The following is a 17,266-nucleotide window of genomic DNA, read 5'->3' on the forward strand; positions in this document are numbered from 1 at the left end:
TAGTATCCCTATAGAACTACATACTGTAGAAAGTGTATAGTATCCCTATAGAACTACATACTGTAGAAAAGTGTACAGTATCCCTATAGAACTACATACTGTAGAAAAGCGTACCGTATCCCTATAGAACTATACTGTAGAAAAGCATACAGTATCCCTATAGAACTACATACTGTAGAAAAGCGTACAGTATCCCTATATAACTACATACTGTAGAAAGTGTACAGTATCCCTATAGAACTATACTGTAGAAAAGCATACAGTATGCCTATAGAACTACATACTGTAGAACGTGTACAGTATCCTATAGAACTATACTGTAGAAAGCGTACAGTATCCCTATAGAACTACATACTGTAGAAAGCGTACAGTATCCTATAGAACTATATACTGTAGAAAGAGTACAGTATCCCTATAGAACTACATACTGTAGAAAGCGTACAGTATCCTATAGAACTATACTGTTGAAAGCGTATAGTATCCCTATAGAACTACATACTGTAGAAAGTGTATAGTATCCCAATAGAACTACATACTGTAGAAAGCGTACAGTATCCCGATAGAACTACATACTGTAGAAAGTGTATAGTATCCTATAGAACTATACTGTAGAAAGCGTATAGTATCCCAATAGAACTACATACTGTAGAAAGCGTACAGTATCCCTATAGAACTACATACTGTAGAAAGCGTACAGTATCCTATAGAACTATACTGTAGAAAGCGTATAGTATCCCTATAGAACTACATACTGTAGAAAGTGTACAGTATCCCTATAGAACTACATACTGTAGAAAGCGTACAATATCCCGATAGAACTACATACTGTAGAAAGTGTACAGTATCCCTATAGTACTACATACTGTAGAAAAGCATACAGTATCTTATAGAACTACATAATGTAGAAAAGCGTACAGTATCCCTATAGAACTACATACTGTAGAAAAGCGTACAGTATCCTATAGAACTACATACTGTAGAAAAGCATACAGTATCCCTATAGAAATACATACTGTAGAAAAGCAAGAAGAAAAGGATATAGTTGAGACTTTACTGTCGACTCTTTATTATTACGTATACATGGCCTCTGTTAAGTTAAGTGTAGAAAAAGCCAAAGCCCATAGGAATAGACCACCCCCCCTCTTCATCTTAAACTGAATATTGCTGAAATGTCATATATTGGTCTCCAAAGGACACGGTAGTGATTATATAGATTACATGCCACAGTGAGCTTCTTCCCTTTCCTCTGGGTTGGTTTGGAGCTGACAGAAGCACTTCCTCTCACAGCCAAGGAGTTCTTTTGAATCATTACTTTCAAAGCACCCTTTAATAACAGCGCTGGGAGTAAGGTGTGTGTGTGTGTGTGTGTGTGTGTGTGTGTGTGTGTGTGTGTGTGTGTGTGACCACTCTGAGAGTCTTTGGCAGGTTGAACGGGACTCTGGATTCCACTTCACACTCCATTGTCCCCTCACTAAATGGAATATGGAATTAGTTAGCCAGCCACTCACCTCAAACGTACACACACACACACACACACACACACACACACACACACACACACACACACACACACACACACACACACACACACACACACACACACACACACACACACACACACACACACACACGCCCCCCCCAACCCACCCCATTGAAGAATTAGATATGGTTACATTCCTGATTAATAATCACAGTATTAATAATTCTGTCTTTCATTACAGCAAGTGAAAAATGCTCTGAAATACACAATTGGATTCATCATCGTCTGTGCAGCACTGCTATTAATTGGGTAAGTACTATGAGACATTGGACCCACCCTATTCCCTATTTAGTGCACAACATTTGACCAGGGCCTGCATAGCGATGTCTATAATAACAAGGAATAGGGTTCCATTTTGGACACAGCCATAGATGGTGGGGAGAGGTGTGTACAACATGTCATTATAATCGCTTAATGAGCAAGGTGTTTTCCTCTTCAAGGAAATCAAAGTTGTTTAAACTACCATCTGTTCAGCCATGAGCAGCCAGACATCACAGAAAAAAGTCCTCTTCCACCAGAGTAGTTGTGAAACTCCTGGGTTCTTCTACTGGTTCAGTCTAACTTCACAACTCTGGAGCTTTAGTCATGTTCCTGTCCCAAGATGCCCTCTGCTATAGTTACTGTCCCAAGATGCCCTCTGTTATAGTTACTGTCCCAAGATGTCCTCTGCTATAGTTACTGTCCCAAGATGCCCTCTGCTATAGTTACTGTCCCAAGATGCCATCTGCTATAGATACTGTCCCAAGATGCCCTCTGTTATAGTTACTGTCCCAAGATGCCCTCTGCAATAGTTACTGTCCCAAGATGCCCTCTGTTATAGTTACTGTCCTAAGATGCCCTCTGTTATAGTTACTGTCCCAAGATGCCCTCTGCTATAGTTACTGTCCCAAGATGTCCTCTGCTATAGTTACTGTCCCAAGATGCCCTCTGCTATAGTTACTGTCCCAAGATGCCCTCTGCTATAGTTACTGTCCCAAGATGCCCTCTGCTATAGATACTGTCCCAAGATGCCCTCTGTTATAGTTACTGTCCCAAGATGCCCTCTGCAATAGTTACTGTCCCAAGATGCCCTCTGTTATAGTTACTGTCCTAAGATGCCCTCTGTTATAGTTACTGTCCCAAGATGTCATCTGCTATAGTTACTGTCCCAAGATGCCCTCTGCTATAGTTAATGTCCCAAGATGCCCTCTGCTATAGTTATTGTCCCAAGATGCCCTCTGCTATAGATACTGACCCAAGATGTGCTCTGCTATAGTTACTGACCCAAGATGCCCTCTGCTATAGTTACTGTCCCAAGATGTCCTCTGCTATAGTTACTGTCCCAAGATGTCATCTGCTATAGTTAATGTCCCAATATGCCCTCTGCTATAGTTATTGTCCCAATATGCCCTCTGCTATAGTTACTGTCCCAAGATGCCCTCTGTTATAGTTACTGACCCAAGATGTGCTCTGCTATAGTTACTGACCCAAGATGCCCTCTGCTATAGTTATTGCCCCAATATGCTTAACCTTATGTGGAGGGACATCTGAGTTCCCAGCCCGCATCCCCAGCACCCAATCTCAGCTTCCAGCCCCATCCCGAGCACTCATCCCCAGCACCCAACCTCAGCTTCCAGCCCCATCCCGAGCACTCATCCCCAACACCCAACCTCAGCTCCCATCCCCATCCCGAGCACTTATCCCCAGCACCCAACCTCAGCTCCCATCCCCACCCCAGCACCCATCCTCAGCTCCCATCCCATCCCCACCCCCAGCACCCAACCTTTCTCCCATCCCCACCCCACCACCCAACCTCAGCTCCCATCCCCACCCCAGCACCCATCCTCAGCTCCCATCCCATCCCCACCCCCAGCACCCAACCTTTCTCCCATCCCCACCCCAGCACCCATCCTCAGCTCCCATCCCATCCCCACCCCCAGCACCCATCCTCAGCTCCCATCCCCACCCCCAGCACCCATCCTCAGCTCCCATCCCCACCCCCAGCACCCATCCTCAGCTCCCAGCCCCACCCCCAGCACCCATCCTCAGCTCCCATCCCCACCCCAGTACCCATCCTCAGCTCCCAGCCCCACCCCCAGCACCCATCCTCAGCTCCCATCCCCACCCCAGTACCCATCCTCAGCTCCCATCCCCACCCCAGCACCCATCCTCAGCTCCCATCCCCAACCCAGCACCCATCCTCAGCTCCCATCCCCACCACAGCACCCATCCTCAGCTCCCATCCCCACCCCAGTACCCATCCTCAGCTCCCATCCCCACCCCAGTACCCATCCTCAGCTCCCATCCCCACCCCAGTACCGATCCTCAGCTCCCAGCCCCATCTCTAGACTTATTTAATCACTGTCTCAGATAAAGCCATTGTGAACTGTCCCTTTCGTGATTAAGTGTCTGAAAGATGACTTGATGCTTAAATCTATAGTGATACACAGTGGAAACCATGTCCCATTTAACCTCCAGTTTACTCTGTGTTGAACTGTGCCTGTGCAGCATAAACATAATGGATTTCTCCTAGCCACCAACACCACAGTAACATGCTTGCTGTTCAGGTCATGTAATGTAATGTAATGTTCGTTCAACCATTAAATGGCACTCTGATCCTATAGAGGAGGCTGCCTGGATTGGACGGTGGGTGGATAGAAACGTGTCATCCTAAATGGTACCCTATTCCCTACATAGTGCACTACTTTTGACCAGAGCCCTATGGGCCTTAGACAACATGTTGAGACACAGCCTAGGACGAGCCCACATGGTCCATTTCAAGTTGGAAAGTTTGGACTCTTTGGGATTCTTTAGACAGAAGCAATTTAGTGTCTATTTTACCTTTTTGAACCGTCAGCCCTTTGTACCTCTTTGTACCGGGGGATTGTTGTTCAGGTCTCTTGATGCGAGGCGACATGATGGCTTTTATCCTGCTCTGCCTCTCCTCTGCTTTCCTTTCCACTCCACTCATCTCCGCTCCTCTCTGTGTGATGCCCTGTGGTACAGGGAGACATCAGGCCCCTGTTTGGGTGACTGTTCATTCAAGGGCTTTGCTGCTTGAACACAGTCTTTTGTTTGCAGCCTGTCGTGACTGGTCTAGAGGGCTAGGCATGACTCAAAACTCCTAAAAATAACTATTGACCTTTCAGCTGCTGCTGATTCTTTAAACTTTTGAGGTGATTGTTCTTTTATAGGGTGGTCTACATTCAGCACGTTGTTTCTTAGTTGAATTGTTGATCCATAGACACAACATATTATACACTTTATTATTAGACATTATAAAGGCTCATACGTGCTTATAACAAGTTAAAAAGCATTATACTTGCAGGCTTCAAGGAAAGTATTGCCAGTATTTATTTCTGAATCCAGCCTTGGTTTAAATGAGCTGTCATTATAGTAGGCCTAGGGTAAGGGTAGCCCACGGGGGGCTTGGGTTTTCAACACATCAAACGGGAAAACAGGCCATTGTTACAGGCAAATAACTTGTGTATACGGGGTTCACCGGTGTATTCCCAGAAGTTCTTCTCTCCTTTCATGATGCCCCTCATGATGGCATGGACACATGGAGGGGTTTTTGCACACGTCCTAAACAGGAGCTGCATGGCTAACATAATGTAGGCCTATCTACATTACTTAGATAACATACATATTTTGTATATATTTTTATTTGACCTTTTTTAAAACTGTTTATTCAGTTTTACACACAAGACAACACGAAACAATATAAATAATATACTCAACTATAATTTTTTTTCAATAAAATAAAATGAGCTTTAAAGATACCGTACTTTAGACAAGTTAAACACACTGGGCAGAAGGCTACAAAGGTTAAAGGGCAATCTGTAGTACAGGGAGAGAGCAAACACCTCCCTATTGTTCTTGTAAACAGTCAAGGGATAGGGGTGGAGAAATGCAACCACTCACAGACAGTCATGGCCACAGACCGACCATCCACTGGACCCAAAATAAAGTTTACCTTGCTTTAACATTTTATTTGTATTTTTATGTAAGCGTGAACAAAATGTATAAAAAAAAACTTGGCAAAACAAGCTCACATTTTAGTCTCTGACCGGGCAAGATGAACAAGGCCTCAGCAGGTCACAATCAATAAGCACATCATCAACCTTAATTACCCCCCCCCCCCAAAAAAAAAAACACAAAGAAATGTTCATCCAACCCTTAAGTCACAGGGGAGTCAAATACAGACTTATTTTAGTTTTAATATGAATGCCATCAGACTGTTTGAAGTAAGACCGTAATGGAGCCCAAGCCTCATAAAACAGTTTGGGGTTCCCACGTGTATTGAATTTTTTCTAGTTTCAGAGAGCACAACACATCTCTAACCCAATATTTATAAGATGGGGGAGCTGCCATCTTCCAGTTCTGTATTATTAGCCGTCTAGCTAAAAGAGTTGTAAAGCAACAGTGTTCAACTGGATTCTTGACAGGGGGGTACCTATGGGCAGTACTCCACATCTAGAAGAGTGTCATATAGAGTGCTCAAAAAAATAAAGGCAACACTTAAACAACACAATGTAACTCCAATTCAATCACACCTCTGTGAAATCAAACTGTCCACTTAGGAAGCAACACTGATTGACAATAAATTGCACATGCTGTTGTGCAAGTGGAATAGACAATAGGTGGAAATGATAGGCAATTAGCAAGACACCCCCAATAAAGGAGTGGTTCTGCAGGTGGTGACCACAGACCACTTCTCAGTTCCTATGCTTCCTGGCTGATGTTTTGGTCACTTTTGAATGCTGGCGGTGCTTTCACTCTAGTGGTAGCATGAGACGGAGTCTACAACCCACACAAGTGGCTCAGGTAGTGCAGCTCATCCAGGATGGCACATCAATGCGAGCTGTGGCAAGAAGGTTTGCTGTGTCTGTCAGCGTAGTGTCCAGAGCATGGAGGCGCTACCAGGAGACAGACCAGTACATCAGGAGACGTGGAGGAGGCCGTAGGAGGGCAACAACCCAGCAGCAGGACCGCTACCTCCGCCTTTGTGCAAGGAGGAGCAGGAGGAGCACTGCCAGAGCCCTGCAAAATGACCTCCAGTAGGCCACACATGTGCACGTGTCTGCTCAAACGGTCAGAAACAGACTCCATGAGGGTGGTATGAGGGCCCGACGTCCACAGGTGGGGGTTGTGCTTACAGCCCAACACCGTGCAGGACGTTTGGCATTTGCCAGAGAACACCAAGATTGGCAAATTCGCCACTGGCGCCCTGTGCTCTTCACAGATGAAAGCAGGTTCACACTAAGCACATGTGACAGACGTGACAGAGTCTGGAGACGCCTTGGAGAACGTTCTGCTGCCTGTAACATCCTCCAGCGTGACCAGTTTGGCGGTGGGTCAGTCATGGTGTGGGATGGCATTTCTTTGGGGGGTAGCCTGACTGCCATTAGGCACCGAGATGAGATCCTCAGACCCCTTGTGAGACCATATGCTGGTGCTGTTCGCCCTGGGTTCCTCCTAATGCAAGACAATGCTAGACCTCATGTGGCTGGAGTGTGTCAGCAGTTCCTGCAAGAGGAAGGCATTGATGCTATGGACTGGCCCGCCCGTTCCCCAGACCTGAATCCAATTGAGCACATCTGTGACATCATGTCTCGCTCCATCCACCAACGCCACGTTGCACCACAGACTGTCCAGGAGTTGGTGGATGCTTTAGTCCAGGTCTGCGAGGAGATCCCTCCGGAGACCATCCGCCACCTCATCAGGAGCATGCCCAGGCGTTGTAGGGAGGTCATACAGGCACGTGGAGGCCACACACACTACTGAGCCTCATTTTGACTTGTTTTAAGGACATTACATCAAAGTTGGATCAGCCTGTAGTGTGGTTTTCCACTTTAATTTTGAGTGTGACTCCAAATCCAGACCTCCATGGGTTGATAAATTTGATTTCCATTGATAATTTTTGTGTGATTTTGTTGTCAGCATTTTCAACTATGTAAAGGAAAAAGTATTTAATAAGAATATTTCATTCATTCAGATCTAGGATGTGATATTTTAGTGTTCCCTTTTTTTTGAGCAGTGTATATATATCAGAGAAGCATTTAAATATTAATTCCCAGAAACCTGACACTTTATGACAGCCCCAAAAGAGCTAAACGAGGATGAATGCACCCTGTGCAGCAACAGATTCCCAGGGGTTTTCCCCAAGTTCCTCCCCCAAATCCTTTTCCCATTGAGTCTTTAAAGGCACCAAAGAAGTGTTCTGTAAGTCAATGATTGCAAATACATCTGAAATTGCTCCCCTAGGAATCTTGTTCAGCTCAAAGATGCTCTCTATAGCTGTATTCGCAGGCCTATGGGGAAATTCAGGTGTGTTAGCTCTGACAAAGTTCCGAGTCTGGAGATAGCGGAAAAAGTGGGATTGGGGGAGGTTGAACTTTTCCTGTAGCTGAGCAAAAGAGGCAAATGTATCATCAAATAATAATTGGGCTAGTGAGGAGAGGCCTAGTGAGTGCCAGATGGCAAAAAGCCCCATCATTCAAAGATGGAGGAAATAAAATGTTCTGATTGGGCCTGATAGAGAAAAGCCTCGGAGGCTAAAGGCTAAACGGAACTGATTTCAAGTTGTAAGAGACTGCTTTACAATTGGGTTGACACACCTTTTGCCTAGGGACACTGGGAGAGATGAGCACAACACAGAAGAAAGTGCAGCATGTTTACACGATTCAGACTCCAACTGGACCCAGAGTGGTCTAGGGCCAGTAGGATCAGCTTGTAGCCAGTACAAAAGGGTTCTGAAATTTGCAGCCCAATAGTATGTCTGGAAATTTAGTAGAGCTAAACCACCTTAGGCTTCTGTGAATGCTTTCTACCAATCCGTTGTACCTTGCCATCCCAAATAAAATACATTAATGTTTGATCCAGTTAATTAAATAAAAGATTTTGGAACAAAAATGGGTAAACATTGAAATAAATATAAAAATTTGGGCAACACATTCATTTTAATGACATTAATCCTTCCGATAAGAGAAAGAGGTAGCGAATTCCAAAAAGTAAAATATTGTTTCAAACTCTCTGCTAGAGCAACAAACTTTTCCTGAAACAAATTTGAATATTTCCTTGTCACTTTAACTCCCAGGTAAGTGAATTGATCCCGGACAATCCTAAACTGAGAACTTGTAAAAGAGCACTTTAAAGCAGCCTTATTTACAGGAAAAAGCACACTCTTGCCTAGATTCAGCTTGTACCCTGAGATTGATCCAAACTTTTTAAGAACAGATAAGGCACATGGGAATGAGGTATCAGGGTTGGAGATAAACAAAAGGAGGTCGTCAGCCTATAGCGAGACTTTCTGCTCTAAGCCCACCCTGATTATGCCTTGAATGGCATCATTAGAGCGTAGTGCAATGGCGAGAGGCTCGATTGCCAAAGCAAACAACAACGGGGAGAGTGGACAACCCATTCTGGATCCGCGGTGCAAGGGCAAATAGTCAGAGGACAAGTTATTAGTTCGTACCGAAGCCATGGGGGAAAAATAAAGAATCTTTATCCACACAATGAATTTGAGGCCAAAGCCAAATCTATAAAGGGCAGCTGTTAGGTAGTCCCACTCAACGCGGTCAAAAGCTTTTTCCGCTTCAAGTGAGACCACCACCTCCGGGTCCCCCGACGCTGGGGAGTACAGTATATTCATAAGGTGTCTAATATTGAAAAACAAATGCCTATTTCTCACAAAGCCAGTCTGGTCAGAGTGTATTACTTGGTGCAGCGAGCCTTCCATACGGATGGCTAAAAGCTTGGCTAGGATTTTGTAATCACAGTTTAAAAGCAAGATTGGGCTATAGGCTCCACATTCCAGGGGGTCTTTGTTTTTCTTTAATAGTAATGAAATTGAAACCTGATAAAGACTAGGCGGTAGCTTTGAGGTATTAAGGCACTCTGCATATAATCGAGACCAGAATGGGCAAAGCAGACCAGAAAACTTCCTGTAAAATTTGGTTGGAAAACCGTCCGGACCTGGTTATTTACCACTTTTCAATGCGGACAATCTCCTCAGGTGTAAATTCTTCTTCTAGACAGTCATGGGAGTCTGTATCAATTGAAGGCATATTCATGCCTTTGAAGACTGAATCAATCAGCAAAGGCTCTTGAGGAGATTCAGAGGTGTATAGCGCAGAGTAAAATGTATTTATAACTGTGGGTCCTTATTTGTGGGATTAAACGTGATGCCTCAGATTTACGGATCTGATGTGCAGGGAGTTTACTGGCCTTGTCGCCTTGTTCATACACTCTGTACCGAGCTCGCAAGAGTAACTGTTCAGCTTGCCTGGTAGAAAGCTCATCAAATTCAGATTGGAGTAGTTGGCGCTCTTTATGCAGATCAGAGGAAGGATGCGTAGCATCCTCATCCAATGTGGCTATGGATTCGCTCAGGTCCCGAAGTCGCTGAGAGCGAACTTTGTTTTGGTTGGTTGTATATGAAATATTTGGCCACGTAGGTATGCTTTGAGAGACTCCCATATGGTAGAGCAGGCGCTGGCATTGAAATAGTGTGCTAGGAATAAGTTGATTTCAGTAGAAATGAAATTGACAAACTCCTTATCTGAGAGTAAAATGGGGAAAAGACGGCATTCATAACACCTAGGAGGTCGCTGGGGAAACTCTAGTTCAAGCACTAATGGTGAATGGTCAGAAATAACAATACTCTCGTAAGTACACTGCCGAAGGTTAGGCAGAAGTTTTTTGTACAAAAAGAAGTAATCAATCCGGGAGTATGTTTGATGAACATGAGAATAAAAGGAATACTGTCTATCTGTAGGATGTAGGAAACGCTAGGCCTTAAACATAGCATATTTCTGAAGAAAATATTGAATAAGTAGGGCGCATTTAGATGGGCCTGTAGCTCTTCGTGAGGACTTGTCAAGAACTGGGGACATTGTACAGTTGAAATCCCCCCCTAAAATCAACAAATGAAACTCTAAATTGGGTATAGCAGATAAAAAGGAAGAAATGAAACTTGTGCCATCCCAATTGGGAGTATAAACACTAGCCCTCACAAGAGGGATAGAAAATAGTTTACCGGTTACTATGACGTTTTGTCCCTTAGGATCAGCAATAGCCTCAGAAGCTACAAAGGGAGTAGATTTATCGACCAAAATGGCAGCACCTCTTGATTTACTATGAAAGTTAGAGTGGAACACTTGACCTACCCAGTCCCTACTCATCCGAAAATGCTCACCAGTCCTCAAATGAGTCTCTTGTAGAACTGCAACATTTGCATTCAAACCTTTTTAAGTGTGTCAACACCCTCTTACGCTTCACAGGGTTGTTAACCCCTTTGATGTTCCACGAAATGCACTTGATCATATTATTTTGGCCACCCTGGGCACTCCCGTTATACAACCCTGTCATTAGAGTATAGATCAGAAAAGCAATGAGTACCCCAAAAACCCCAGAATAAATTGTCTCAGAGTAATAATGTACAGTGTAAGATATTTGGAAAAAGTACAGAAAAAAACCCTAAAAAGACAGAATGACAACATTAGAACTGAACAATTCAACCTCCTTCCTCCCCCAAACCACCTCCCCCATCCCAGACAGTACCTCCCCAAACGAGGTACAAGCCTAAATAGAACGTGTTCTCTTCACACAGTGAGAGAGTTAGAGTGCGGTGTTAAACCTAAACCCACAGTCCCGCTCTTTAAAGTTGCGTTTTGTGTTAGTGGATCAAGCAGCAAAAAGAGAGAGAAATAAAAGTGAATCCCTTGTGCAAACGAAATTACAAAAGCACCACTTGTAGATGTATATAATTATTTTCCCAGTCTTATAACACACAATCAAAAAATAATAATAATTGTCTAGTTTGACGCTAAGACAATTTACAGCCAAGACCAAAAAACTATGTGTGCGCAACATTAAACGTTTTCTGGGCATAAATGACGTTCAAAACCTTTAAAATTGAACAGAAGACCCCCAAAAACGTGTAGCCTTGGAACATTTACTGTTTACTGGTTCGGTACAAACGGATGCAGTAAACAAATAACCTGAAATATTTTGAGTCTCTGAGACACTATGTCAACAAACTGAATAGGTGAACGAGACAGCCTAGAAACAAAGGAGTTAAGTAAAACCTTAATACAATGAAATTAAAATGACTGAATGCTTGTAAGGCAAGCACTCTAGATGATCAAAACATTAGATCACATCAAATAATCCTGAATGGGTTCGCCAACTCCCAACTATATAAGACTAGCATGTTATAACTAAACATAATTGTACCACAGGTGGGCTACATGCTATCCACAGTTCGCAAGCAACTTGCTGATCTATGAGCAAGTTCTAGACTTCTTGATGTGACGTTGAATGTGAGCCATAGTCTCATCCGGAGACTCTAATGTGTAGTCTTTACCATCATGAGATAGCAATAAACGGCCGGGAATCGCAGTCCATACTTCACACCTGGATGGTGTAGTAGTAGTCATTTGGCCTGCCCGAAAGCTGTGCGCTGCTTGGAAATAGTGGGGGAGAAGTCCTGGTAGATGGAGAAGCTCTGTCGTTGAAAGCTCAGAGTGGTATTGCCGGCTCGTCTGAGAATCTCCATCTTCTCATGGAAAAAGTGCACTCGTAGAATTATGTCACAGGGCCTCTCACCATCCCGGGGCTTTGGGCGCAGAGACCGGTGGGCACGATCAATCAGGGGCTTCTCATCCAAGGCAAGAACATCCTTCAGCAGCCCAGAAACGAAATCCGTGGCGCGAGGCATTTCCGCTGATTCTGGGACTGATACCAGTCTCAGTTTATTGAGGCGAGAGAATCCCTCTAAACTCACACAACTCTCCTGCACCTTTTTCAAATCCACAGCCAGGTGTTTCACGTCAGCTTCCAGGGCGGTGGTTGAGTCGGAGACATTGGTAGCGGAGGTCTCCAGTGCTGCACTCATTGTATTGTGCAAATCTGTTGTTGTTTTGACTGATGTGATTGCTGGCACCGTCTTGTTCCGCAGGATGGTTAGATCTACTTTTAAAGTATAAGAAGCCTCCTGTATTTGTGCCTCAATCATAGCAACTACCTCTGTTTTCATTCCAACTATCTCAGAGTGTAGTAGTTTGATGGCCACGAGAATGTTCATTTCAGCGCCGTCAGGCCAAGCCGCACCCCCAGGTTAAGTGTGAGTCCCCTGGCCCTCAGACTCAGGAGAGGGCGGTGATGAGAGTGGGTCTTGTGGGCCGGGTTTTCTCAAAGTCATGTTTTTGGCCTTATTTTCCGTCGACATTCGAAAGCAAAGTAGTCTTGGTTTTTATGGAAAGGGATCACCAAACTAATATTTGAAAATAAATACGGTTCTGCTGCAGAATTCACATAAACTTTAAGAATACTGCTGGAGCAAACGGAGAACACGTCAGTCACACATGGCGTCCCTCCAACCTCCCTACCTTTTATTTGACAAGGCAATTCAGTTAAGAACTCATTTTTATTTACAATGACGGCCTACCAAAAGGCAAATGGCCTCCTGCAGGGACAGCGGCTGGGATAAAAAATGTATAGGACAAAACACACATCAAGACAAGAAAGACAACACTACATAAAAGACCTAAGACAACAGCATAGCATGACAGCAACACATGACAACACAGCATGTCAGCAACTCATGACAACACAACATGGTAGCAACACAAAACATGGTACAAACATTTATTGAACACAGGTAACAGCACAAAGGCAAGAAGGTAGAGACAACAATGCATCACACGAAGCAGCCACAAGTGTCAGTAAGAGTGTCCATGATTGAGTCTTTGAATTAAGAGATGGAGCTAAAACTGTTCAGTTTGAGTGTTTTTTTTGCAGCTCGTTCCAGTCGCTAGCTGCAGCGAACTGAAAAGAGGAGCGACCCAGGGATGTGTGTGCTTCAGGGACCTTTAACAGAATGTGACTGGCAGAACGGTGTTGTATGTGGAGGATGATGGCTGTAGTAGATATCTCAAATAGGGGGGAGTGAGGCCTAAGAGGGTTTTATAAATAAGCGTCAACCAGTGGGTCTTGCGACGGGTATACAGAGAGGACCAGTTTACAGATGAGTATAGAGTGCAGTGATGTGTCTTATAAGGAGCATTGGTGGCCAAATGGTAAAGAACATCTAGCCGCTCGAGAGCACCCTTACCTGCTGATCTATAAATTATGCCTCCATAATCTAGCATGGGTAGGATGGTTATCTGAATCAGGGTTAGTTTGGCAGCAGGGGTGAAAGAGGAGTGATTACGATAGAGGAAACCAAGTCATTCCATTACTGTTACACATTACTTAATTAGGCTATTCTACACATTACTGTTGTTCCACATTGGTTTTATCTACACATTACTGTTGTTCCACATTAGGCTAATCTACATATTACTGTTGTTCCACATTAGGCTAATCTACATATTACTGTTGTTCCATATTAGTCTACTCTACACATTACTGTTGTTCCACATTAGTGTTGTTCCATGTTCATATTGGCAGTGTGCATCATGGCTAGATAGGCTGTGTTTCTGCTGTCAAAATTCATGCCATAACCAACCACATTACCACTAAAACCAGGATGGTGAATCATTCTAATAAGTTTGACTTTATTAAATTAAACAAGCATTATTTTTTTCAACAACAATAAATACATGTAAAATGTAATGATGTTAGAAAATGTCCAGGATAGAGATGACCTGCCACTGGCATTAAACACAACATGTGTTTCAAATCAAACTCTGTAGACTTTACCGTCAAATGCTTGCTTACAAGCCCTTAACCAACAGTGCAGTTCAAGAAGAGTTAAGAAAATATTTACCAAGTAGACTAAAATAAAAAGTAATAATTAAAAGTAACACAATAAGAATGACAATAACGAGGCTATAAACAGGGGGCACCGGTACCGAGTCAGTGTGTGGGGGTACAGGTTAGTTGAGGTAATTTGTACATGTAGGTGGGGGTGAAGTGACTATGCATAGATAATCAACAGTGAGTAGCAGCAGTGTACAAAAAGAGAGAGGGGGGGGGGGGGGGTCAATGTAAATTGTCCAGTAGTGATTTTATTAATTGTTCAGCAGTAGAAGATGTTCAGGAGCCTTTTGGTCCTAGAATTGGCACTCCGGTACTGCTTGCCGTGCGGTAGCAGAGAAAACAGTCTATAACTTGTGTGACTGGAGTCTCTGACAATTTTATGGGCTTTCTTCTGACCTCGCCTATTGTATAGGTCCTGGATGGCAGGAAGCTTGGCCCCAGTGATGTACTGGGCCATTCGCACTACCCTCTATAGCGCCTTACAGTCAGATGCCGAACAGTTGCCATACCAGGCGGTGATGCAACCGGTCAGGATGCTCTCCATGGTGCAGCTGTAGAACCTTTTGAGGATCTGGGGACCCATGCCAAATCTTTTCAGTCTCCTGAGGGGGAATAGGTTTTGTCGTGTCCTCTTCACGACTGTCGCGGTATGTTTGGACCATGATATTTTTGTTGGTGACGTGGACACCAAGGTAACTCTCGACCCGCTCCACTACAGCCCCTTTGATGTTAATGGGGGCCTGTTCGGCTCGCCTTTTCCTGTAGTCCACGATCAGCTCCTTTGTCTTGCTCACATTGAGGGAGAGGTTTTTGTCCTGGCACCACACTGCCAGTTCTCTGACCTCCTACCTAGAGGCCGTCTCATCGTTGTCGGTGATCAGCCCTACCACTGTTGTGTCGTCAGCAAACTTAATGATGGTGTTGGAGTTGTTTGGCCACGCAGTCGTGGGTGAACAGGGAATACAGGAGGGGACTAAGTACACACCCCTGAGGGGCCCCAGTGTTAAGGATCAGCGTGGCAGACGTGTTGTTGCTTACTCTTACCAACTGGGAGTGGCCCGTCAGGAAGTCCAGGGTCCAGTTGCAGAGAGAGGTGTTTAGTCCGAGAGTCCTGGGCACTATGGTGTTGAATGCTGAGCTGTTGTCAATGAACAGCATTCTCACATAGGTGTTCCTTTTGTCCAGGTGAGGAGGGGCAGTGTGGAGTGCGATTGAGATTGCGTCATCTATTGGGGCGGTATGCAAATTAGAGTGGGTCCAGGGTGTCTGGGAGGATGCTGTTGATGTGAGCCATGACCAGCTTTTCAAAGCACTTCATGGCTACCGACGTGAGTGCCACGGGGCGATAATCATTTAGGCAGGTTACCTTTGCTTCCTTGGGCACAGGGACTATGGTGGTCTGCTTGAAACATGTAGGTATTACACACTCGGTCAGGGAGAGGTTGAAAATGTCAGTGAAGACACTTTACAGTTGGTCTGCGCATGATTTGAGTACACGTCCTGGTAATCCGTCTGGTCCAGCGGCTTTGTAAATGCTAACCTTTTTAAAGGTTTTGTTAACATCGGCTGCCGAGAGCGTTATCACATAGTTATCCAAAACAGCTGGTGCTCTCGTGCATGCTTCAGTGTTGCTTGCCTCGACACGAGCATAAAAGGCATTTAGCTCGTCTGGTAGGCTCGCGTCACTGGGTAGCTTGTGTCTGGGTATTCCTTTGTAATCCTTAATAGTCTTCAGGCCCTGCCACATCCGTCGAGCATCCGAGCAGGTGTAGTAGGATTCAATCTTAATCCCGTATTGATGCTTTGCTTGTTTGATGGTTCGTCTGAGGGCATAGAGGGATTTCTTATAAGCGTCCGAATTAGGCTCCCGCTCCTTGAAAGCGGCAGCTCTAGCCTTTAGCTCGATGTGATGTTGCCTGGGATCCATGGCTTCTGGTTGGGATATGTACGTACTGTCCCTGTGGGGACGGCGTCGTCAATGCACTTCCATGTATGCTGGTGACTCAACCATATACGCGTCAGTCACCACAGCTAATGAAGTCACTGAAACCTTTAACAAGGAGTTGTTTTAGAGTGGGTGGCCAATAATAAACTAGTCCTGAACATCTCTAAAACTAAGAACATTGCATATGGTATAAATAATTCCCTAAGCTCTAGACCTCAGCTGAATCTGGTAATGAATGATGTGGCTGTTGAGGAGACTAAATTACTTGGTGTTACCTTAGATTGTAAATTGTCGTGGTCAAAACATTTAGATTCAATGGTTGTAAAGAGGTATGTACTTAATAAAGAAATGCTCAGCTTTTTTGACACCAAAAAGCAAGTCCTGCAGGCTCTAGTTTTATCTTATCTTGATTATTGTCCAGTCATGTGGTCGAGATCTGCAAAGAAATACCTAGTTAAGCTGCATCTGGCCCAGAACAAAGCGGCACGTCTTGCTCTTCATTGTAATCAGAGTGCTGATATAAATACTATGCATGTCAGTCTCTCTCGGCTAAGACTTGAGGAAAGACTGAATTCTTGTTTTTATAACAAACGACTGATTTCTTGTTTTCATAAGAAACAATGTTTTGGAAGTTCCCTAATGTTTGCGTAGTCAACTTACACACAGCTCTGACACACACTTACCCCACCAGACATCCCACCCGGGGTCTTTTCACAGTCCCCAGGTCCAGAACAAATTCAAGAAAACGTACAGTATTTTACAGAGCCATTACAGAGTGCATGGAACTCCCTTCCATCTTATATAGTGAACAGCCAAACCTTGTTTCAACGCCTCTCCCCCATGTGACCTACTTGTTGTGTGTATGTACTGACATGGATGTGGAACTAATAGATGCACACACACACACACACACAGAGACTACATGTTCATGTTTATAAATGTATGTAAGTCTTCTGTCTGTAATGTCTTTTTCGCAATGTGTCGGACCCCAGTCAGACCAGCTGTCATCGTTGGTGTCGGCTAATGGGGTTCCT

At 44.3% G+C, this 17,266-nt stretch overlaps 1 protein-coding gene across 3 annotated transcripts in view; it reads left to right on the forward strand.

The window, feature by feature from the left end:
• Positions 1 to 17,266, forward strand: part of LOC110514631 (lysosomal cobalamin transport escort protein LMBD1) — a 221,406-nt gene that overhangs the window by 67,738 nt on the left and 136,402 nt on the right. For all 3 annotated transcript variants that reach the window (XM_036987666.1, XM_036987670.1, XM_036987674.1), the window contains exon 5: positions 1,722 to 1,789. In XM_036987666.1, coding sequence (XP_036843561.1) covers positions 1,722 to 1,789 — 68 coding nt within the window. The remainder of the gene's footprint in view (positions 1 to 1,721; positions 1,790 to 17,266) is intronic.

Source organism: Oncorhynchus mykiss, chromosome 1, assembly GCF_013265735.2.
Source record: "Oncorhynchus mykiss isolate Arlee chromosome 1, USDA_OmykA_1.1, whole genome shotgun sequence".
In the NCBI taxonomy this organism is placed as follows: Eukaryota; Metazoa; Chordata; class Actinopteri; order Salmoniformes; family Salmonidae; genus Oncorhynchus; species Oncorhynchus mykiss.